This window comes from Pelobates fuscus, chromosome 3, assembly GCF_036172605.1.
Source record: "Pelobates fuscus isolate aPelFus1 chromosome 3, aPelFus1.pri, whole genome shotgun sequence".
Taxonomy (NCBI): Eukaryota; Metazoa; Chordata; class Amphibia; order Anura; family Pelobatidae; genus Pelobates; species Pelobates fuscus.
The window spans coordinates 325,358,277-325,383,580 of NC_086319.1; the positions used below are offsets into that span (position 1 = coordinate 325,358,277).

Genomic DNA, 25,304 nt, shown 5'->3' on the forward strand with positions numbered 1-25,304 from the left:
GGCCTGGATTAAGTGTACAAGCTAGCTACTAAATTATGGGATTCAGACTAAAATCTGGACATTGTTTGTGCTATTTAACAATGTTCGGATTTTGCCATTCAGGCCCAGAAATCCAGACACGAAAGCTTCCATAATTAAAGATCTTTGTTATTAAAAAAAACGAATCCCCCAGCACTCTCAAATATCCATTGCCATCCAGGTAAAATGAAGCTGCACTTCATAATTTGGTAGTGTAACTTCTGCATTATCAGTGCGGCTGCTGGGGGTAGCTCTGGGTGCTGGTAGGTAGAAGGTCTCTTTAAACTTATTTTGGGTGAAAGAAGACAGCCCCAGATCACTAACATTATATCTCTTAGACGAGAAAAGTAACATTTATAAAAATGTATCTAAGTTACATTCACAATAAATTCATACCTAACACCACACATACCGGAGAACATATATTCAGGAAGGCAGTATTTTTTTGGTGATCAAAGACTTTAACTGATTCACTTTCCAGAATTTCTATTGGTATGTACTTATCCCTATACTTAACAAATATGTATCAAAATGAAGCTTAAATTGGAAGTAGAAAATAATCCACACTTTGTTATCATACATCTTGGCTTCTCCATCTTAGCTCCTTGTCAATCATTGCTATACGCTCTGTGGTTTCACCTGGCAGTCAGCATAGAGAGAGCATACAGAGAAAAGGAGAAATTAAGCAATGCTATGATTTCTCCTCCTAATATGCCTAGTCCGAACAGGATTATGATGGCATTTACCAAAACGTCAATATAAAATTTAGAAGAAAACAAAGCACCTTGTGATAAAGGCTAACACAAGTTACAGGTGATTGTCAATATTTTATTCAAAGAAGTGACAGTTCTCCTTTAAGATCTTAACAGCAGCAGAACCTGAGTAGCTGCTTCCCTGACCCCTGTTTAAATTTCCTGGTCGCACAAAACCCTTCAGCAAACAAGCCCTCTTCTCAGCAGTTCTGACTTAATAACAGAAATTTAGGTTCAGACATATGAAAAACTATATGTGTGCTATATATTCCTGGCCTAGATGTATTTGAGTTTAAAGATTCTAGGAGATTGTGGCAAACCTAGCCACTTCTGAACTACATTCAGTACAGGTTGTCCGTAGGCTGAAGATATAATGTGTAACGTTAAATGTATATGTATTGTCCTATGGCCGTTCGCATGCTGGCAGCCGTATGCTACCAGCATACAAAGCATTCATACGACGAAACACGGCTATCCTGGCCGTTCGCCGTACGAATGTGGACTCCCCAGGTAGACCACACATTCACAGGTCGTGTGGCACCAATTAACCGGTTGCAACATTGTTGCAATCGGTAATTAAGGGCTCTCCTAGGTGGCCGTCGTTCGACTACCGACCATGCGGCGGTCGGCCATCTTGGATCCTTTGTCTCTGCAGCGGTGTTCGGTCGTCGAGAGCCTGGAACTGAAAACGGCTACTCAATGATCCGAACACCGCTGGATTTCCAGAGCGTTCGGGAGTTCCGCGTTCGGTACATTATATGTCCCGTACTTATTCGGTACTTTTTAACCCACTTTAATGTTTAACTGTATTATGTGCGGCGTTCGGTCAATTCAGCTGGGATCAGAGCGGTATTCTCACAGAGTGTGCGCTCCGACCCCAGCTATCTACCGAACGTTCAGTTATCCCAAAGTACCGAATATTGTATGAATTATATATTTTAATGTCAATTGTCGGTTTTGCTGCACGAGGGGATAATCCACTTAATCGTCCATTTTAGTGGGAGTATCCTTCTCGTGCAGCAATGCCTGTTGGGAAAGTCACAGTGCATGTTGGGAGAAATCCCCTGGAATTACTGTCTGGAAACCCCTTGCATGGGGAACTGTATAAATATGCTGCTTGTGAATAAACCGAGTTAGTTGACTCCCAAACTGTGTTTCGTCCGGTTATTGGGAGGATTGGGAACATTGCCTTGCTTTCTATTCTGACTGTGGATTTCCTGAATGTACCAACGGATATCGTATGCTATTACACTGCATTCCGTTACAATTGGTGGCAAGCGACGGGATCCGAACCTTACAGCCGAAAAAGCAGCGTTCGTGTAAACTGGAACTACCGAACAAGGAAAGCAAGGGCAATTCGTATGGAGATTGATTATACCATACTAAAACGACAGACTTTAAAAGAGCTACTGGAAGCCAGGGGTAAGATAGCCAGCAACAAATCTAAGGCTGTGCTGATCGCTGAACTGATGGAGGGAGACAGAGCCCGCAGCGCTACACCCCCACCAGCCATGGAAGAGACCCCATTCCAAAAAGAGCTACGAACCAGGTTGGCGTTCTTACCGCAACCAGTACCGCTGGAAATATTGACCGTGATGGTATCGGATGTACAGGATTATCTGATGGCAACCAGCACACTAGCGACACCGCCTAGGGCAGAGTCTGTTACTGCCTCCACCTACGGACAGGTAAAGCCCAAAGTCCCACATCACGCATTTAAAGCGTTTTGTGAAGAAAAGGACGAAATTGATGGGTATTTGCAGGACTTTGAGCGGCTGTGCGATTTGCACGATTTGGAACCCGCAACATGGGTGCCGCTGCTGGCAGGCAAATTATCGGGTAGGGCGGCTGAAGCCTACCGTGCTGTACCCCGAGAGGACAGCAAGGATTACCCTAAAGTAAAGAGGGCGATCTTGGAGAGGTATGCTATTACCCTAGAGGCGTACCGGCGGAAATTCCGGGGCTTGCGCAAGCCTGAGAAAGACTCTCATGCAGAATGGGCGCACAAGCTGGACCAAGCATCACTAGGCTGGATACAGGCCAGCAACGCTACTAACATGGAGGAGTTGAGGCAGTTAATGCTGCTGGAACAGTTTTTTAATGGTTTGTCCCCAGAAGCACAAGAATGGGTGAGAGACCGTAAACCACTCACCCTACCCGAAGCCGCTAAATTGGCGGATCAGCATTTTGATGCCAGGAGGCATCACGGTGCCCAAAATAAGACTCTCCCTCGGATTACAGGGCCACCCAATAATTTTATCCCTACCGGCCCCACCGCACCCCTGCACAGGCCGACACTGAATACTCCACCAACCCCCTCCCGATACAACGGCCGGGCTAACATTCAGTGTCACACCTGCAAGCAGTGGGGGCACATTTCTCGAGAGTGCACCCAAAACCGGAGCCGACAAGCTTGGAATCAGGTGCGACAAAATTTGGCACCCAGGGCTGCTGCGCACCATTACCAGGTAGCACCCGCCACCCAAGAATTGCTGAGCGCTCAAATTGAGGAGCCTCTAGGGGTGCTGCACGAAGTAATGTCAGTCCGAGCCACCGACAACCGACAACACCATCGGCAGCTAGTGACCCTGGAGGGGAAGGAGGTACAAGGGCTCCGGGATTCGGGAGCCACTTTAACTTTGGTTGCACCACATTTGGTACCAGGCGCAACCCACACTGGCGGCTCCGTGGCAGTACGGGTGGCCGGGGGAGCAGTATACCGGCTACCTACTGCCAAAGTTCATTTGGATTGGGGTGTGGGAGAGGGGACCGTAGAAGTGGGGCTGATGCAGAATTTACCTGCCGATGTTGTACTGGGGAATGACTTGGGCCAAATGACTTCCGCTTTTATTCCCCAGGCTCCGTACCAGGAGGCCCTCCCCGTAACCACCCGGCAACAGGCTCGCACCACGGCTACCCCGATACACTCTGAGGCTCAGGTAAGAGACCATGTTCCCCAACTGACCTCCATGTCCTGGGATACCCCGACTACCTTTGCGACCGAAGTCCAGACCGATCCCACTCTCCAAGTATATAGGGACCGGGCACAAACAGACCAAGCAGGGTTAGAGGGGGAGCGGTTCATCTGGGAGAAAGAGTTGCTATACCGTGTCACGGCAAAAGATGTGGGGGGATCTGTCACCTTAACTAATAAACAGCTAGTGGTACCCCAGAAGTATAGACAGGAGCTGCTGAGAATTGCTCATGACATCCCCTTGTCAGGACACCTAGGGATGACCCGTACCCGATACCGTTTGACACATGCCTTCTTCTGGCCCGGGATCTCTCAGGATGTGCGCCAGTATTGCACCTCCTGCGACGTCTGCCAGCGTGTAGGTAAACGAGGGGATCGCCACAAAGCCAGGCTATGCCCCCTACCCATCATAGCAGAACCCTTCAGCCGAGTAGCAGTGGATATCGTAGGGCCCCTGCCAAAACCCAGTCCCTCTGGCAAAAGATATATCCTAACTATAGTGGACTACGCCACCAGGTACCCCGAAGCTGTGGCCCTCTCTAATATCCACGCTGAGACCGTAGCGGAAGCATTAATGAAGGTATTTTCCCGAGTAGGTTTTCCCCAAGAGATAATCTCGGACCGAGGTACCCAATTTACGGCCGAAGTTACCCAACAGATGTGGAAGGTGTGTGGCATTAAGCCAATAGTTAATTCCGCCTACCACCCCCAGTCCAATGGGCTATGTGAGAGGTTCAACGGGACGCTGAAGCAGATGCTTCGGACGTTCGGGGAAACCCACAAAGACTGGGAGAGGTTTCTGCCTCACCTACTCTTTGCCTATAGAGAGGTTCCCCAGGAGTCGACAGGATTCTCCCCGTTTGAACTACTATTTGGGAGGAGGGTGCGAGGACCCTTGAACTTGATTAGGGAACACTGGGAGGGAGAGAGTACCACTAACGAAACCCCTATCATATCATACGTCCTGGAATTCAGGGACCGTCTGGAGGCGCTAACTCAGGCTGTACACACCAACCTCCAGGCGGCCCAGCAACGCCAGCGACGCTGGTACGATAGAGGAGCCAGGGACCGCAGCTTTCAGGTGGGACAGAAGGTTTTGATCTTAAAGCCCGTCCGTACAGATAAGCTGCAGGCCATCTGGCAAGGCCCATATCAGGTAGTGGAGCAGCGATGCAACACTACCTATGTGATCGGCCCCTGCTCAGGGGTAGGGAAGAGACGCATGCTCCACGTGAACATGCTCAAGCCCTACCATGAGAGGATCGAGGATGTGACGGCCATCTGTGCCTCCTCCTTAGAGGATCAGGAAAACTTACCCTTACCCGACCTACTAGAACCCGAGGATCAGATAGAGCCCTCCCGGGGAGTTCAGCTGGGGGAGCGGCTAAGCCCCCAGGAGCGTGCCCAGGTACAGGCGCTGATTGTAGCAAAGGGGACTACCTTCTCCAATTTACCTGGATACACTCCGCTAGCCACCCACCGAGTGGAGACCCCGGGACAGCTACCCATGCGCCAGGCTCCATATAGGGTTCCGGAATCCGTCCGTACCCATATGAAAGCCGAGCTAGACGAAATGTTGCAGCTAGGGGTTATCGAACCCTCCGATAGCCCCTGGGCATCGCCGGTAGTCCTGGTACCTAAAAAGGATGGCACCACCCGATTCTGTGTTGACTACCGGAGGCTAAATGACAAAACGGTGTCTGATGCCTACCCGATGCCCCGGATAGACGAGCTGTTGGATAAGATGGCACGAGGCCAGTACCTCACTACCATTGATTTGTGTAAGGGGTACTGGCAGATCCCTCTAGCCGATGACGCCATCCCCAAGTCGGCGTTTGTCACCCCGTTTGGCCTGTACCAGTTCAAGGTCATGCCTTTCGGGATGAAAAACGCTCCGGCTACCTTTCAGCGGATGGTAGATCGGCTACTGGACGGTTTTCAGGAGTATGCCTGTGCCTATCTAGATGATATAGCCATCTTTAGCCAGACCTGGGAAGACCACCTACACCACATAGGGGCGATCCTAGATCGCATTGGGGAGGCTGGGTTAACGCTAAAACCTAGCAAGTGCCACATAGGTATGGCCGAGGTGCAGTATCTGGGCCACCGTGTAGGGTGTGGGCAGCAGAGGCCCGAGCCAGCCAAGATTGAGGCCGTAGCCAAGTGGCCTACCCCCAGGACTAAGACCCAGGTGCTGGCGTTCTTAGGGACAGCCGGCTATTACAGAAAGTTTGTTCCCGACTATAGCACCCTGGCCAAACCCCTAACAGACCTGACGAAAAAGAACCTTCCCCGACTGGTTGTCTGGGCCCCAGAGTGTGAGCAGGCATTCCAACGACTCAAGACTGCTCTCACTAATGCTCCTGTGTTAACTGCTCCTGATCCAACTAAAAGATTTCTTGTTCACACAGACGCTTCAATGTTTGGATTGGGGGCAGTACTGAGCCAAGTGGGAGCCGATGGCGGAGAACACCCCGTAGCTTATTTAAGCCGCAAGTTGCTGCCTCGTGAAGTGAGCTACGCCGCCATCGAGAAAGAATGCCTGGCCGTGGTGTGGGCCCTTAAAAAGTTGCAGCCATATTTGTACGGACAACCTTTTTCCTTACTCACAGATCACAACCCGTTAGTGTGGCTAAACCGTGTGTCTGGAGACAATGCCAGGCTGCTGCGCTGGAGCTTGGCGCTGCAGCCCTTTGACTTTACTATCCATTACCGGCCAGGAAAACAAAACGGTAACGCTGACGGGTTATCCAGACAGACTGAACTCGAGAAGTGATCTGTGAGTACTCTCCCGGACATCCCCAAGCCGATCCGTTGGGATCAGACTGTGTATGCCGGCTTGGTTCTGGGGGAGCATTGTGGCAAACCTAGCCACTTCTGAACTACATTCAGTACAGGTTGTCCGTAGGCTGAAGATATAATGTGTAACGTTAAATGTATATGTATTGTCCTATGGCCGTTCGCATGCTGGCAGCCGTATGCTACCAGCATACAAAGCATTCATACGACGAAACACGGCTATCCTGGCCGTTCGCCATACGAATGTGGACTCCCCAGGTAGACCACACATTCACAGGTCGTGTGGCACCAATTAACCGGTTGCAACATTGTTGCAATCGGTAATTAAGGGCTCTCCTAGGTGGCCGTCGTTCGACTACCGACCATGCGGCGGTCGGCCATCTTGGATCCTTTGTCTCTGCAGCGGTGTTCGGTCGTCGAGAGCCTGGAACTGAAAGCGGCTACTCAATGATCCGAACACCGCTGGATTTCCAGAGCGTTCGGGAGTTCCGCGTTCGGTACATTATATGTCCCGTACTTATTCGGTACTTTTTAACCCACTTTAATGTTTAACTGTATTATGTGCGGCGTTCGGTCAATTCAGCTGGGATCAGAGCGGTATTCTCACAGAGTGTGCGCTCCGACCCCAGCTATCTACCGAACGTTCAGTTATCCCAAAGTACCGAATATTGTGTGAATTATATATTTTAATGTCAATTGTCGGTTTTGCTGCACGAGGGGATAATCCACTTAATCGTCCATTTTAGTGGGAGTATCCTTCTCGTGCAGCAATGCCTGTTGGGAAAGTCACAGTGCATGTTGGGAGAAATCCCCTGGAATTACTGTCTGGAAACCCCTTGTATGGGGAACTGTATAAATATGCTGCTTGTGAATAAACCGAGTTAGTTGACTCCCAAACTGTGTTTCGTCCGGTTATTGGGAGGATTGGGAACATTGCCTTGCTTTCTATTCTGACTGTGGATTTCCTGAATGTACCAACGGATATCGTATGCTATTACACTGCATTCCGTTACAGAGATGTTCAAAACATCTTGGTCTGTAATACAGAAAAAAAGAGTTCTCTTTGTGCAACATGGTCTGAAGATCTAAAAAGTGATGACACCCGTTTCGATTACTGGAGGCACCTGCATCGCATTTCCTTGGGAAAAACCACACTCGCATAACCTAATACTTAAATTATATATTCTTTGATCTTGACTGAAATTCAGTGCACAGGAGTTTTTGTAATTTTCTACACGTTTTAATACACAAAAGGGAATAACCTTTCGCAAATAGGGCACATTAATTTTTGTACATTTTTCCATCATCTCAAGCTCCAATCTGTGGAAAACATCAATAGATGTAATATTCTTTGCAGATCTGTAGACGCTAAATATTTTCTCTGGTCCATTCTGCAATTTCGGCTTTGAAAGTTTCCTGTCATTTTTGGGAATGGAAACTATATGTTTGTTATATAAATGTGTGTATTTCAAATTTTTTATTTGTAAATGTCGTTTTTATATAGAATTAAAGGACCACTATAGGCACGCAGACCACTTCAGCTAAATGAAGTGGTCTGGGTGCCAGGTCCCCCAGGTTTTAACCCTGCAGCTGAAAACAGAGCAGTTTCTGAAAAACTGCTATGTTTACACTGCAGGGTTAATTCAGCCTCTAGTGGCTGTCTCACTGTCAGCCGCTAGAGGCTGCTTCTGCGATTCTCACTCTGAAAATCACAGTGAGAAGATGCTGGGCGTCCATAGTAAAGCATCGAGTAATGCTTTCCTATGGGTGTTTTGAATGTGCACGCGCATTTGGATCTGACGTCGGCAGGGGGGTGGAGAGTCACCCAGAGCCCGGCGCTGGATAAAGGTAAGTGCCTGAAGGGGTTTTAACCCCTTCAGCCCAGCGGGAGGGGGGCCCCGAGGGTGGGGGGGACTCAATGACCCTGTAGGGCCAGGAAAACGAGTTTGTTTCCTGGCACTATAGTGGTCCTTTAAGAAAAAAGATTTCATAAACAATTAATGAAATCACTTTTCTAATTAATCTAATTTATATGTTTAAATAGATAAGAATCTTATAAATCAGAACACATTTGATATATGTTCGCTAATGTCTCCATACTTTGGAGATGTCCTGTATGCATTTATACAAATCGTGATGCCTTGCTGTAAAAGTGACTTATTTTCAGCTAACAGTTTGAAAAAAAATTGTATGAAGAGATAACATTTTAAAGGAAAACTTATCCGGAAATTACACAATTGAATAAATCATTTAAAATGACATAACTTATTTTAACACTCATTATTTCCCATTAAATGCTCCTTTTTTATTTAAAAGAAATGATATTAATGGTTTTCTTAATTTACACAAGGACCCAGCTGAAGGCAGGCATAAATAGGGCACACATTGCAAATGAAGAACTGGAGTATAGCAGCATTTCTCCTCTTCTCTAGATGCTCACTCTATGCCGACAGGTGCGGAGCTTATAACAATGTCTGACAGGGAGCTAAGATGGAGGCGCCCAGTTGGAGAATAAAGAGTTAACTATATTTAACTATAGAGGCTAAGTAAACATTGTATGAAACATTCTGGGAAAAGACAACTCCCCTTTAAATGTGCTTTTAAGAGAAGGTGCACTAGGTAACTTGGAAATCCTTTTACTGCCAGAGGGATACAAATTTGCACAAATCACTCACACATCTACAGGTGAACACACAGTAGGTTGAATGATATTTTAAAAGTTCTCATACAAACGTGATCTGGTCCCTTTACTGTAATTCTCACGCTTCTGCTCCCATGAGGTACAGCAATCACAGTTTCTTCTCCTATGGAAAAAGTAAAAAAAAAAAAAAAGTTACTCTGATCCAGATGTTGCAGTATTGTGCGACTTTAGCAGAACTGTGGGCAGTATGATTGAATTATAAAGCAGGTGTGTGAGTTTTTTTCATTAGAAGCACTTCTAATCTAAGCATTTCATAAAAAATACTATTTCGTTCCAAATGGAAAGTAAGAAGGAAGAGAAAAATGCATGCCTCCCACAAATTACCGTATTTCGGTACTACACAAAAACAGGACTGGATAAGGGTACGCCAAGTGGTTCCTCTACTAATAGTGAACAATATACCATATATATATATATATATATATATATATATATATTGCCATTCCATGCAACTATCCACAAGACCCGCGCTCATTCCATGTAGGCAAATTAATAAATACTTGTTTTACATGCAACAATTATATGAAATCAATTTCTTTCAATACACACGGTATACCAGAAATGATGTTGTAAACAAGACAAAACAGATTGTTATAGCCTCATTTTTAGAACATATCAGGTCTGTAACCTCACAACTAGTAAGATATTAAATTGTGTTCAATTATTAAATAGGAGGACTTCCCTCCAATAAAGTTTAGACTTGACAAAGGCTCCAAGGAGCCGAAACGTTGTTTTTGTTCTCTACTTTATTATAAAGTTGCCTACTGAAGAAACCACCAGGTGTGCTCCGATGTACAGTGTTCTACTGAATCTTTCATGGGTTTGGGCCATGCCTGTCTGGAGCACTGTGATGGGAGTACTCCCCAGAGGTGTGTGCCTATCCACTCTACCTTTTTAATACAGGTCCAGGCGCTCCAGGATGCTTGAGAGAAAAGCATTAAGATCTATGGAGGACCACGGTATCCTCCACAAAAAATAGCTTTTTTTAAGCCATCCATAGTGACTACTGGGGGCTTGACATAAGGTAGCTCCTCCTTTTGTTAAGCTTTTTAAAGCATAGTAAAATACTGAAACATAATTATTCCTATTTTTGTCACTATATCCTTTGACTGGGTTGACATTTGAGTGAAATTCCATCACAGCCAATGTGAGCATTTCATAATGACTATCGTTATGAAATATTAATTTTTGACATGGGGTGACAAAGCTGCTTTAAGTCCTTTCTGTAGGGAACTATAGATAGATAGCTATAATTATAGATATAGGCTTGCACGTCTAGAAAGATTTCTTTAATATTTCATCCTTATATGACCTTTATTCTATCCAATCCATTCAGAAAATATGGGAGAGTTTGACATTTAACAGAGTCGTGTTTGGGGCTTCGGACTCGATCCATTTATGCAAGATCGCTTTCCTAGCTGCAGATAGGACCATATTAATACATTTTGTGTGAGGTTTTTATGGAATGAGGCCACTATTGCCATCCCTGGAGTTAAATGAATGGCGAGATTTATGATGGAAGTCATGTTACTTTTCACCTTTTCCCAAAACTTACTTCAGGAAACAAACAAAAACAGTGATAAAGATCAACTCCCGACCACTAGTGCATTTCGGGCAGTCTGTAGACTCCCTCAGGCCAAGTGTGTGTTGGATGTTTCGGTGAGTAATAAGCATAATGAATTTTTTTTTTTATGTGCATCTATAGATATCTATCTGTGTATCTATATATATATAGTTGTTTTCCTGGCACCATAGTGCCGCCCTGGGTCGCACACCCCCCTGTTGTGCAGAAGGGGTTAAAAAACCCTAATGTCACTCACCTGATTCCAGCACGGATGTCCCTGGGCGCTGGTTCATGCTCCGTGGGTGCTTATATTGTCCATTTAATATTGGCACACTAGTTGTGAACTACAATCCCAATGTTGCTTAGCCAGCCCAATGCAATGAAAACACATAATATCTCTATCACATTGTTCTAGTAGCAACTTGTTTTATGGGTTAATGATGACATTCTGACTCCAAAAGATAATATATTTATCCAACATACATTGGTTAGGACTTTACAGTTTGACTTTGTTTAAAAAATATGTTCACTGTGTCTCTCAGGCACACACAGGAGAAAACCAATGTATAAACAAATTAAAATAAATTATGTGAAGTTGAATATAGTTGGCAGGTAGCTCAGTTGGTTAATACACCAATGACAGTACCTAGTCAAAACGTAAGGCTGCAGCTTCTAATGCCAAGAAGGTTTACTTAGTGTGTCATCATTCTAAGGCTAATAACCTTGTTATGATGGAGATGAGCAACGTATTTATTAAGAGAAATATCTCTTTCTTCCTACAACGATTTTATTATTATTTTTTACAATGCAGTTCCTGATTCCCTTTTCAGCCAAGTATCTGTAATATTAGTATTTCAGCAAGTATCCTTAGCACGGTTCCTATGAAATAGAAATATGTACTCAATTATCCATTGGGGCACACGTACCAGTTGGCAGTAACTGAAAGAATAACGTTTGTATCGTTTGAAAGTGATATATTTGGCAATACATTCTGCCATATTTTCACATTGTTCATTCTATTGTTTGTGATGTTTATAAATGTAAGTGCATTGTAAAAGTTGGCAGCTCCCATGTAAAATCAGAAACATATCTAGCAATGTATCAATAGAAAAATAAAATAATATATATATATTTTTTTAAATCACAATTTAGGTATATGAGAAAACCCAATGTTTCTCTTTGGTTATTCTCGAACTGTCAGCAGTATTGAGGAAGTTATTCATTGCGTTTCCCCATTTTCACATTTCCTGTCCTATCAGAAACCTCCCTGAAACATATCCGTATTTGAAAATACACAGGAAAATGTAATTTAACACCGGCTGACTTATCTAATTAGAAAATCAGGCAAAAATTAGTTCTAAACAAGATCGGACTCTGTGGTTATCTTAAACGCACTAATAAGCTATTAGCTTTACACAGCATGCCATTGTTTTGGAATCCTGCTAAACTTTATCGGCCATGCTTTCAGGTCAGAGGGGAAGAATTTCATTCGCATTAAGGAAAATGGTCAAGTCCAGTCATCTGAGACTAAATTAGCAGTATGCAGGTTTGAAATATATTACAAAATGCGTCAAGACATTCAGTCTATGGTTTATGAAGAATTTCGGAGACTGCGATCTACACTTTAACATGAAAGTACATTTAATACTTTGGAAGCAATTATATTTAAGGTATATTAATAAACCTCTGCTTTGGATGTTTCGTAAGTCCTCATTACTCCTTGCAACAAAAAAGTATGGTGTATGTATCTTTTAATTTTATTTTGGAACATTGGATAGATTTCACAGTAAATATTTGTGTGCATTGGGTTCTATTTTATTTGTTTATTTGCTTGCAGGTATGGTTTTAGATAAGTTGAGACTTTTCAAATAACTTTTCCAATTCTCCTACACATACACACTCACTGGGACAGACTAAAGGTTCTGTGTGGTAATGGAATTCAGAACCAAAACCATTATATAAGTGGCCAGAGAGGAGATTAGAATTCGCTGTAGTCGGCATTTCTAACCTGATCATTTATAAACTCCCTTTTATGTAGTCCTGCTTGGTGAATACGGTTTTCAACAGAACTAAGACACTAGCATCTTCACTGTTATTTTAGGGTATTCTCTGTGTAGCGGACACCAGGTTACCCGACCGGTTACCTCCGCTTATTCCTTCCTTCAGCCGCTCATGAACCACTTAGAATAGTAAGAGACCCATTTCCCCCCAGTAACTGGACGACACCGAGTTCTGGAGGTACAACAAAATTTTAATGGCCACACACGGCTTTTATGCATAACCCCATGCAAGGGTTTACCACACAACCATACAGGGTCCCATCCCAGGATCCTCCCCCTTCCAGGGGCCCTAGTGCAGGAAGTAACTCCGTTCCATTTGTCCCTAAACTAAACTAAACCCACTAAAACACAGGGTTTCCCACCCAAGCTGCCAGGGGGGGTTTCTTCCCAGGAGCCTCTGTGCATGGGAGTCCAGGCGCAGGAAAAAGGGACCGTTTGTCTCCCAGGCACAGAAAAGCCCACCCGCAGGAAAAGAGCTGGTCTCTTTGTCCCGCAGGTTCAGGAAATTTGCCAAACTCGCCAGCGCCCTAAAAGTGCCCACACCAATCTCAGGGACCCTCACAACAGTCCTTCCATCGACTAGCCTCTGTTCACGAGGTCCCAGTGTGAAACCCAGACAAGGGAAGCGTCTCCTTTCAGGGGATGAATGCTCCCCCTGGCTGGTGTTTGTCTAATGAACTGGCGGCCACCCAGAGGAGCATTCATTAATTGTTTCCCTTGCGGTTTGCGGTCTGACACTTATGTTGCAAGGTGGAAACGTTCTAACCTAACATTCTAAATGAGATATCTGGGTGCTCCCCATTCGGGAGAGGAACGGATTCCCTTTGTGGAAGCTCTTCCGAACGGGTAGCGGGCACAATACATGAAAATATAGGCAAATACACATAATATATAAAGGAATCCATGAATGGGAAGGGATTCTGCCACACTCTCGGTCACATGACTTAAGTTAAATCCTTTACTGGAAGTCTGTTTATGTTTCTAGAGGGTCAACATTCACCTGGCGAATGTGAATCAGCTGTTACTGATAGGATTATTATAATTTTTAAAAACAATGTTGGTCTGTGTGTATGCACCGTACACTACTGGGAACTTTCATAGTTTTCCAACCACAGGACTCGCCATTCTTGGTGAAGATGGAGGGTGGTCTGACCTGTGCAAAAGTTGGGTGGGTAAAACAGTTAACACATGTAGATGGACCAACAAGGATGCAGGGTAACGATACAGCTTCTACTAATAGCCAGACTAACACTGTGAAGTAAAGATCAGCAAGAGCTACAGGAGTACTTTTAAAGTCTGGACTGGACAATCATCATGGAAGCGTCGCATCAATGGCGATGTTGCGAAAGGAGATGCAGGCGACAGGACCGAGTGAATCTTGACACTGGAAAAAAGGTAAGTAAAACCTCTTTTCACTACTGTTTACAGTAGTGAATCTAAATAGGGACTAGGACACTATAGTGTTAAGAATACATCTTTGTATTCCTAACACTATAGCGATAGTTTACATTTTTACTTCGCAAAAAATGAAGTAAAATAATAATAATAAGAAGAAAATGTTCACTTTTAAAGTTCCTATAACTGTAGCACATATCTGTGCCTGACCAGGGAAGTGCGTAAACAATCAGGAGTTATTAGCCATTCCATGATGCCACCAGCCTATTCACAGCTATGCGTGCAGCCATGGCTCTCTGTCCTAGTTTTTAATGTGGCATATGCACACCGTCTTTACAAGTTTGACGGATGTCGCATGCTAAAGGAGGAAGTCAAATGTCCTCCATTGACCCTTTTTAGCACATTGGAATATCTGTCAGAGAGGCAGTTTTCAATGTTGCCCTGCCTTTTCAGATTGCCATGTATAAGCTACTTTTGGCAGGGATACTAACTGACTGCTCCATAACCTTATTAGGGTGTTTACAGTGACCTGTTAACATTTAGCGTTCTTTTGCCAGGAAATTAGATTCAACGTGAATTTCAAATTTTAGGCCGAATTAGCTGAAAAAAGATTCACTTTGAATTTCTTGCATTGAATGAATACCTCTGTTTCTTGCATTTTCTGTGTTCACATAAGGGATCATCTTTTGTGTTTCCCGTTTACATTCTCTTCAGAGTGGAATCAGGTATCAAACTGCCCTTGCTGATGCCATTCAGAAAAAAATATATATTACTTCGTTTCTTCCCTAAGTACCTGCATTTCTTACAGCACCTCTAAGCACCTCTTCTCTTTCCTGTTTTTTTTGTAGACTGCTGCAGTTCCCCTACAAGAAGTTAGTGCTAAATGTTATTGTTACTGTGAGGTACTGTTGGAACCTTCGCTGTTTCACTGAAGACCACAAAAAAACCTGCTCTGCACAATCTCTCAAGAGTCCTGGGTTTGGTGGGATCGCCCCCACATTTGGGGACAAAAGGGAAACATCTCCAATCATTAGACACACTCACACTGTGCTTAGTAAACTTCGCTTCAGAAGCAAGCGATTAATAGTTTAAAGTGAATTCAAAGGGAATTTAAAAATGTAAAACATACATTCACATTTTTGTTTATGAAAATCATTATTCAAATTTTCTCTAAAGCACTTCATTTCAGATGTGTTTTTTTACCTTTTGGGTGTAGTGAAAAGTCCAATATGAAAATGCCACATCACTACAGTTCAAAGAGTCCTTTATGGCCTGACATATCTCTATTGGGCATGTTTACTAGCTTATTAAAAATGCTAAAACTCAAGGAATTTCAAGATAACGCAGTGGTCCCTTGGACTGCCAGCATTTCGAACATCTTAAAAAAGAACAGGCAGAGCAAATGGTAAAACAGGCACATTTAACAAGGTCACAGATCACCGTTTAAGAATTTCAGACCGATGTGTTTCAATACTGCAAAGAAAATGAAGGATAGAGGATGAAATAGCATTGTGTTAATTTCCCACCAAAGTTTTAATGACTATTGCTTAAAACAAGTAGCAGGACTGGATATCTTCACTGCACAGCTAGACCCACCACGCAAATCACCAAGACAAACAATCTGCTCATTTATACAAACGTACAGTTTGGTTTCATCTGTAAAATATCAGCAGAGACACGTTCCATATATGATGGAACCCCTTGGTAGTCTTTTAAAAATGTTTGCTCTTAAAGATGAACAGCATCCCTCAGGATGTGCAAGTCAGTTACAATGTGTATGAAATAACTCCACAACAATGCTATTCTGTTGTTAAAAATGAAAATACTCTGCTGAATTGCTTAGAATAATTGAAACCATTCAAAATAACAAAAGAAAAGAAAAAGGAAACATATTTGCAGACCAAAGTATCTACAGTAGAAGTATTTGATTAGAAGGACCTCAGCCAACTTACTCCAGATCCAAAATTGAATTAACTCCTAAGTCACATTCTAGTACTTCTGATTTGCTAACAATCCATTAACCGATGGTTCAGAGGATTCCGTAGACGTCCAGTGGATTCCTTGGTGGTTTGGTGGAATGTGAGGCAGGTCTGCACCTCTGGCATTGTGCAGACCACTCTGAGTGCTCCCTTCCAGTCTCTGACCAGGCAGGAAGATCTAGAATGTTAGCTCGGGCTAGGTGTTAAAAGGCTAACAATTGCAGATGAGATTCTATTGCAATTGTTTAACTTGTGTACACACGATTCCGGAGTATGGGTGCATGTTAAATGCAGGTAATGTTGTTTGAGGCAATTTGATGAAATAGCAATGAACATATAAGATATATAGATTAGATAGATAGATAGATAGATAGAGATATATGAGGATAATAGAATATGTAGGGGGATATGTATATGTTACTTATTCAGACATATGACTTCTTTTCTAATCTGTACCTTAATTATTTGGTAAATTATTTTATTGTTATTACTTTATTTAATAGTTTTTCTGTCAAACCTATGCATACTGGTATTAAACATACATATAAACATTACTTTCCAGGACACCCAAAATACTCGAACTCTGGGTGTATTTTTTTTTTTCTTGGTTGTGAAGGGGTTAAGAGCTTCTCATTCCATGTAAGTTCCATGGCACTACACATAGTAAAATTCATATCACAAAATATTTGGACCCTTAGAAAACTGTTAGACATATAAAAAAATAGATTTTGAGTTAAAATTAGCTTACATACTCTTGCATTTGTTTTCTATCACACACAAATGACTGGGTATGTTACCCTCATAAATACACGTACCATATAACAAAACATTTTTTCCTAAATAAATGGTTAGCAAGCCAGAAGACAAGTACAAAAAAAAAAAAAAAACACTCAAAATGTATCAGGTACCTTGGCAAGTCATATTGGATGATCCCCAGGTAATTTAGTTTCCCCAAAATACAATATAATCCTAGTCTCTAACGGGATTATATAAATATTTGGTTCTTATACAGTGTTTGAGGGCATTACTATTCTCCTCCTTTCGTTAGTAATCTCGTATCTTTATCACAAGCAGAGACACGCTCTTACTAATTTTCATCCTAGCGAACTACTTTTGTGTTAAGGTGGTGGCATTGTGTATATGTGTGTTATTGATTTTACTAGAATCTATTAAAGATTACGTTTTAATTATTTATAATTTTTTGGAAAAATCCTCTTGGATTTAGACTTCCACTTTGTAGGGCTTACTTGGTACTTATCTCCTTTCACCATACTCCTGACCTTGTTAGCTTATATTTTGAATTTTATTCAACAGGGGTTACCCCCCCCCCCCCTCCCCCACCCCCCACCAGGAGACTTACACAGACCAAAAGTTTATATTTATTACTTTAGTTAGGTTACCAGTCCCACCCCTGTGAAGAAGAAAGAATATTTTAAGTTTTCTCCCTGGTAGAGACGGTCTCTGCTCTGCCTTCTTGCCCATCCACTACTTTCCCACAGAAGAGCTTTGGAAGACTAGTGCACATGTGCGTCAAACCGCTGTATTGCCCTCTATGATACCAACTAATAGAAATAGCTGAGTTTTACTCAGCTATATCAGAGAAAGCTTCTCTAGTGGCTGTCTGAGTGACAGACACTAGAGATATTTAAACCCTTCAATGTAAACATTACCATGACAGGCGCATCGTCGCCATATGGACTAGTGGAATAAAAGACTCACCCTATTATCTTACCCCTTAACACACAAACACCGATGTTATATGTGTCAAATAAGTCCACAGCTTTATTAAATATATTAATTATAACTGAACATGAATAAGTAAAGTCATTGCCCCCAACCCCACCCTGTAACATAACATATCCCTCATGTCATTAGAAGGCAATGACCCAATATTTGTAAGCAATAAACCAACGTAAAATAACGTGAACCATCATAACACCTTCTTAGCCAGCTGAATAACTACCCTGTACTTAACAAAGAGCCTGTTTTACCCCTAACCTTTCAGCTCACTAACCCCGCCACTGTGACAAAAAAGGGGATAAACCCTTGCAACCCCAAACCCCTTAGGGAGGGAAGGAGGGAGGGACAATTTCAGCCGCGAAAGAAAATTAAACTGAGAAAATCTAAAATTGCTGCCTATTTATACCGGATCAGCCCACTAGTTAAAACTACCCTATCACAACATACTTTCCACCTAAGCCCGCCTCCTAGCTCTGTCAATGCCCTTATCCACTAAGCCAGTCATGTCCAAAGTCTGGCCCACGGGCCAATTGCGGCCTGCATTCTAGTTTAATACGGCCCCACAGGTTATTTGGCTAATCTATCTGTTGTGGCCCCCAGTGAATCCCTGAGCTCAGGATCCCTGGATCTTTGAACACCTGCTGCTCAGGATCCCTGGATCTTTTAACATCGCGGTCCTGAGTGGCGCGCGGGGGTCCACTTGGGGCCAAGAGATCGCGAGAACGCAGACGGACGTGCAGTCACTGCTCGTCCTCAGTCTGAGTTCTCGAGATCTCTTGGACATCGACATTGTGGGATTTGGTTCCTTCTCCCTGGAGGCAGAGAATGAAGAGGCAGAGAATGAAGGGGCAGAATAAAAGAGAGAAGGGGCAGAATAAAAGAGAGAAGGGGCAGAATAAAAGAGAGAATGGACAGAATGAATGGACAGAATAAAAGAGAGAAGGGACAGAATAAAAAAGAAAAGGGACAGAATAAAAGAGAGCAGGGACAGAATAAAAGAGAGAAGGGACAGAATAAAGAGATGAAATGAAAACTATGCCGCTTGCAATACATTTTGCATAAAATAGTTCATTTGCATTTAATAATTTAATGGTTTAATGTCCGGCAAAATGGTCGTCCCTCACGCATATTCACTTCATCAAATCTGTCCCTCTTTGAAAAAACTTTGGACACCCCTGCAATAAGCTGTGCTCGTTCCCTGGGGCTACATTATTGCAGAACGTCAATTTTTTACATTGCAGGATTAAGCAGGCAGGAACAGACAAGGAGATGAAGTGGTCTGGGTGCCTATTGTGTCCCTTTAAGTTCCCCATAATGCTCAGCCAGTCATAGGAAATGTAGTTCTCTTGTCTCCAATGTGCCAAGCATAGTGATCATATACCATGTCCATCTTTTGTCTAGCCCAGAACACAGTGCAATACAAAGAACAGAGCCACAGATGTGTGATAGCAAGGTACACATTGCCATACATTGTGTATGATGTAAGGATGAACTGAAAACTCACAGAACGTAGCAGCAATGATCACTTCATATGTCACTTTTTGAATAAAGAACAAAATGTTTTGTTTGACAAGGTCTGTGTTTGCAGTATCAAGCTTTTCTGGAGCTGTATCAATACACAGACTTTTATTTATCAAACGTATCACCTGACACAATTACACATAATGCATCATCAGCTTGAGTCACTTCCAATGTTTTCTGCCTGACATAAATTTACAATTGTAGCAACAGATGGTGAAAGTTGCTATAGGAAGGCCTTAAAAGGAAACACTCTGGGCTAACAACAGAATAGTTTGACACTGCTGTTTGTGGTCATTCATGGTTATTTTTACAAGATGATCTAGATTCTAGAATCACCCTTCTTGTCCTAGCAACCTCTGGGCTCTAGATGGCTGCCCATCTTCACCTTATGGTTAATCATGCTCTGCCTAGCAAAGTTTACATACAGGGAAACTATTCTATACCTCCAAAGTGTCCCTATTTTGGATCTCAAATTTGTGTTTTTTGTGCCTGGAGATAATTGAGTTTAGTACAATTCCTGATTCAAGTATCTACCAGGCACAGAGGAGGGATTATCTTGTTTTATGTGGGAGTGTCCTGGACCTGAGAGCCAATGTAATCATGTGTATGTTTTTGCTGTAGTCTACTCTCAGGTCCAGTGGGGAATGCCCCTGGAATATGTAACTGGAAATCCCTTGCATGGGGACCTTCATATAAGGCCAGTTGTGGGTGACATTAAAGGGAACACTTTACCCCTGTATGAAGTCTAGGCTCACGTTTGGGGAATTGGAGAGCTATATTCACTCTTGGGATTGCTATAATCCCTATACCCCCTTGGATTACAACACTTGCTCTGGTCTGCGTTGCTCTCCGTAGGAGAGGTCTACCTACTGGAAGCTGGATCCTGGTCTTGGGTCCAGGGTGGGTGGAAGACAGCAAGTCCCCAACCAAGCTGCGGCGGTTTGTGGGGTTTACTGTGGTTATGGTGTCCTGTGCGGTGCTTATGGTACTCAAGGATTACTAGGAAGCAGCGATTGATGGAGTTACCCAGTCGGGTGCCAGGCGGTCCGTCACACCTATCACTGAGAGCTGATCTGATTAACACTGACAATATAAGTCAGACAAGGTTGAGGGAAGAAAAGGCCAGTTTTGGTAAGGTATACAATAATGTAAATTGCAGTTATGATGTGTGACTTGTATTATAATTTATTTATAAGATTATTTTAGGTAATGCACTGGATACACAGACAGCAGGCAGCACATGTGCAATAATCCATGGACCAGATATGAAGATTGTCAAGCAGATTGCTGCAGTGTGACCCTCCCTATTTAAAATCACAATATTATGACATGTTTCATCAAACTATTAGACCAATTAGTCAGTTGCTCCATAGTCCACAGTACACTGTTTTGTCACACTAGCGTCCCAATACTTGCCTACAGGCATTTGATTTTCTGAGGTTATAGATCTCATTTATAGGTATAATAATGTATTAGTTTCACCATCCGTTCTCACCCATCTTCCTCATCATTCAAATTTGTTGGGTCCGGCAGCCGGAGAAGATGGCCGCTTAGACCCTGAGCTCCTCGTGGCGCCCGCAAACACTGACCGCACATCGGCAAAACCGGCTCTCATACCCGCCGCAGATGGGCCGCACAAAACGACAGGCAGACCCTGCCAGCACCCCGAGACCCTCCGGACACGGGGGAGACCACACAATCCGGGCATACCTCCAAGCTGCGGCCCGGGCGCAGTCGCCGCAACGGGAGATGGAGGCTGCAAGCCAGTCCAACGAATCACTCCCATCCACACCAGCCAGATTCTCCCCAACACCCTCTGAACCCCAGCAGAGGCAGCAGGACGGTGAGTGGAGAGACATCCTACCTAATCTACTTACCAAGTCAGACTTTGACGCCCTCTCAGACCGACTAGGCCGCGTGGTCCGCGAGGAAGTGGCCCAACTACGCTTAGACATGGCTAACATGGAGGCCCGAATGGCGGTGACGGAAACTGAGACCAGGGCACTGAGGACAGACGTGGAGCAGACAAACACGGCCGTAGTGAGCCAGGAGGCAGATATAGCCTACCTTACTACATGGGTAGACGACCTAGACAACCGCGGCCGCAGAATGAATCTGCGGGTACGCGGAGTAAGGGAGGGAGGCCCCTCGGAGAACATACCAGACCTCCTTAGGCAAATTTTCACCCAAGTCTTGGGCGGCCAACAAATACCCAGAATAGGCCTGGTCCGAGCGCATAGGGCCCTGAGACCGATACCAGCCCCAGAAGAACAACCAAGAGATATAATATGCTGCCTAGACAATCACCACCTCAAAGAAGACATACTACGCACAGCCCGCCGCATGGGCACTGTCCGCATGGCAGGCCAAGCCATTTCCATTTACCAAGATTTGTCCAGATATACCCTACAAGCCAGAAGAGCCCTACGCCCAGTAAAGAAAGCCCTACAACAGGCAGGCATCCAGTACCGCTGGGGCTATCCGTTCTCACTTTCTGCAAGACACGGACAAGACCATCTGTTCGTAAGGAAGCCAGGAGATGTCCCGGGATTCCTACGCAGCCTGGGCCTCCCGCCACAACAGGTACCAGACTGGTTGGCGAGATCGTTCCTCCAACAACCACCGGGACCACAACTACCACGCAGACCCAACGCTGGCCCGCAAAGACCCCAGCAACAGCAACAACGCGATGGGCACCAGGGCCCAGTGAGGAGGGAGCAGTAACCAAGCATTAAGCAGCGCAGCCGGGGCACGGGATGGGGGACTTAAGCACAACCGCACAGAGCATCGTAACCGTGAGTAACGACAGTGGGGATTAACCCACTCACACCACACATGCCTACAAAAATTGGGGTGGGGGAAAGTGGGCTACGGGGTACAGGGGACACCAGCCATATCAGCCGCACACCACGGGGGATTCCACGCAAGAATAACCACAGGGACACGCATAAACCGCCAACTGAGACGCAGGGGGGGCAGCCAGGACACTTTGGGGAGGGGGACTGGTGGGACCACCACGGTGGGCAATGTGGGGAGCAAACTGACGCATGAACGGACACGATAACTGCCACCGGAGGTGCAATTTGGACAGGTTTCCAAACAGACTCATGCTTCAACACTTAACCGGAAAGGGGTGGGGGGATGGGGTGAAATATACGGGACGACACCTGGGGAGGAGGGGGGAGGGGGTATCACACCCGCATCACCGGGAAGAGAGTGAGACAAGTTAGGGGAAAGGAAAGAAGGAAACGCAATTAAGGCAGGCAGATGGGATACACTCAAGACAGACAGGCGAGGGAGGGAAGGGGAGAGGTGGGAGGGGAGGGAAGGGGAGAGGTGGGAAGGGGGGGAAGAGAGGAGGGTGGGGGAGGGCCGGCGCAGGGAGTAAACACCAATATATGTTAAGATGGGGGGTGGGAAATAGGGGGAAGGAAGGGGGAGAGACGACCCAACCCAAACAAAAAACAAAAAACAAAAAAAAAAAACCCCAAAAAAACAAAAACAAACAAAAAAAAAAAAACAGGAGATTGAAATGCAAGCCCTCAGCCCCCCAGAGGAAGGCACACGAGTCGGGCACAGCGGTTGGGATCCCATGTCGAGGCGAGAGGGGGTTAGGTTAGCCACCCAGCCCGACCAATCGGGGCCACAAGATATACACAAACGGGAGAAGGGAGGCAAAAAACTGAATATGTACAATATGTAACTATTAAATGTTATGGCTATATGATATACTGCACAAAATTTATAATCCCTGACAGGACAGGGATCAGTCGGAGCAGCTGCCTCGCACAGACGTACGATATAGCAGAGCACGACACACGTCTAGGGAAACAAACACGACGATACGCACAGCTCAGAGGCCCAGACTTAACACACCCACAGCTATAACAGAGGAAAAGCCAACACTAGGCGGCACGACAGGAGGGTACCAGACGACCCACACGCCAAATGGCAGCCAGCGCCGAGACATGGCCCGGAATCTACATAGGCCCCCCCCACACCGCAAGGCGCCCCACCCCATAGGCCCTACAGGACACGCACAAACATTAAATGCCAAATAGCGACATTCCCCCACTCCACGATGATGATTAGCCCAGCCCTCACAGAACTTCAGCTAAACAGTGCGCTAGACCCACCCCACATGGCACAACAGGCCCACGGCAACACGACCTCAACTCAGAACAGAAGTAGGAACGCGGCAGGGAAAACACATATAATGCCTAGCACATCACGCACACATGGACAAAAGCCCAACACACAATGAGAGACCAAACAGAAGCCACAGCCACAAAGCCACTTAGGAGACGAAGGACCACAGACTACCAATAGTACTACCTACTATTTCCGCCACGCGGAGGGAAAGTCCACCACGGACGAGATACCCGACACCCCCACAGGTATAGGACACAGTAGCCCCCGACACAAAGGGGACGCACAACTCCCAGGAACAACCCGAACCCACCTATCGGTTGGGCAGACAGGTCGATCCACCGGGACGATTGTCCATTCACCAAGAGTGCACAGTTACTATACAACACGCACAGACCCGAGCGACGCAAGCCCCTGACAAGGCCGGACACGAGACAGTACAAGGTTATACAAGCTCACGACCCACGACCTTACCCACAGCCCTTCTTGTACCTACCCAACTATCCACCCCCTGCGGCTGCCCAGATGATGCCGGCTCCGGGCCCCAGCGGGTTCACCCGGGAAGACCTGAGCATAGTCTCCTACAACGTACATGGCCTCAACATCAGAGAAAAACGCACAAGACTCCTGAGGGACCTGAAACACTACAGGGCATCGGTGGCGTTTATCCAAGAAACGCACTTTCAAGAAGGCAGAGCACCAGCCCTGAAGGACCGCAACTTCCGAACAGGGTACTTCAGTAACAACCCGGATAAACGCACACAAGGCGTGTGCATTCTTTTTTCAAGCAGGATTCCATACACAGAACTAGCAACCCTCAGGTGCAAACAAGGCAGGTATATTTTCACTAAAGGCACAATTGCAGATCAACTCTACACATTCGCCAACGTATACGCTCCGAACACGAAACAACACCACTTCCTTCGGGACGCCCTAAGCACCTTGATGAAATTCGCGGAAGGCACCCTGATCGTCGGGGGGGATCTGAACCTGGCACTACACCCGGACCAGGACTCCACGACCCCGCACGAAGCGACACCACACAACAGACACGCCAACACTCTCCGCCTCCTACACCTCCACCAATTAGCGGATTGCTGGCGAGCGCTACACCCAACAACCAGAGACTACACCTTCTACTCACAAACACACTCGACGTACACGAGATTGGACTACTTCCTGATGTCCCACTACAACCTAAACCTACTTCAAAACGCGGAGATTCTGCCGATGACATGGTCGGATCACAACCCGATACGAATACAGCTGAAATCGCCGTTATACAGACCCAGGCAGATGTCATGGAGACTAAACGAATCCATCCTTTCAGACGTGGTGGAGACGGACAAGATAGGCAACACCATAAGGGACTACTTCCACAACAACGAGACGGGGGACGTGACGCCGCTGACGTGCTGGGAAGCGCATAAAACGGTGGTAAGGGGCCAGATCATTGCCATATGCGCAACCCGCAAGAAGGCGGCAGTGCAGGAGACGCTTGAACTCGGCAAGGACATAGCGACCCTAGAGGCCAGACACAAACGCACCCTCGACGCACAAACGTACAGAGACCTAACGGCCAAACGAACACAACTCACAACACACCTCAACCGAGCTATCCAACGCTCATACCAACACTATAGACACATGAT

General features: G+C 45.2%; 1 protein-coding gene across 3 annotated transcripts in view; it reads right to left on the reverse strand.

Annotated features, from left to right (window-relative positions):
- Window positions 1-25,304, reverse strand: part of ADAMTSL3 (ADAMTS like 3) — a 449,463-nt gene that overhangs the window by 126,011 nt on the left and 298,148 nt on the right. For all 3 annotated transcript variants that reach the window (XM_063448975.1, XM_063448976.1, XM_063448977.1), the window contains exon 8: window positions 9,273-9,347. In XM_063448975.1, the coding sequence (XP_063305045.1) occupies window positions 9,273-9,347 (75 nt within the window). The remainder of the gene's footprint in view (window positions 1-9,272; window positions 9,348-25,304) is intronic.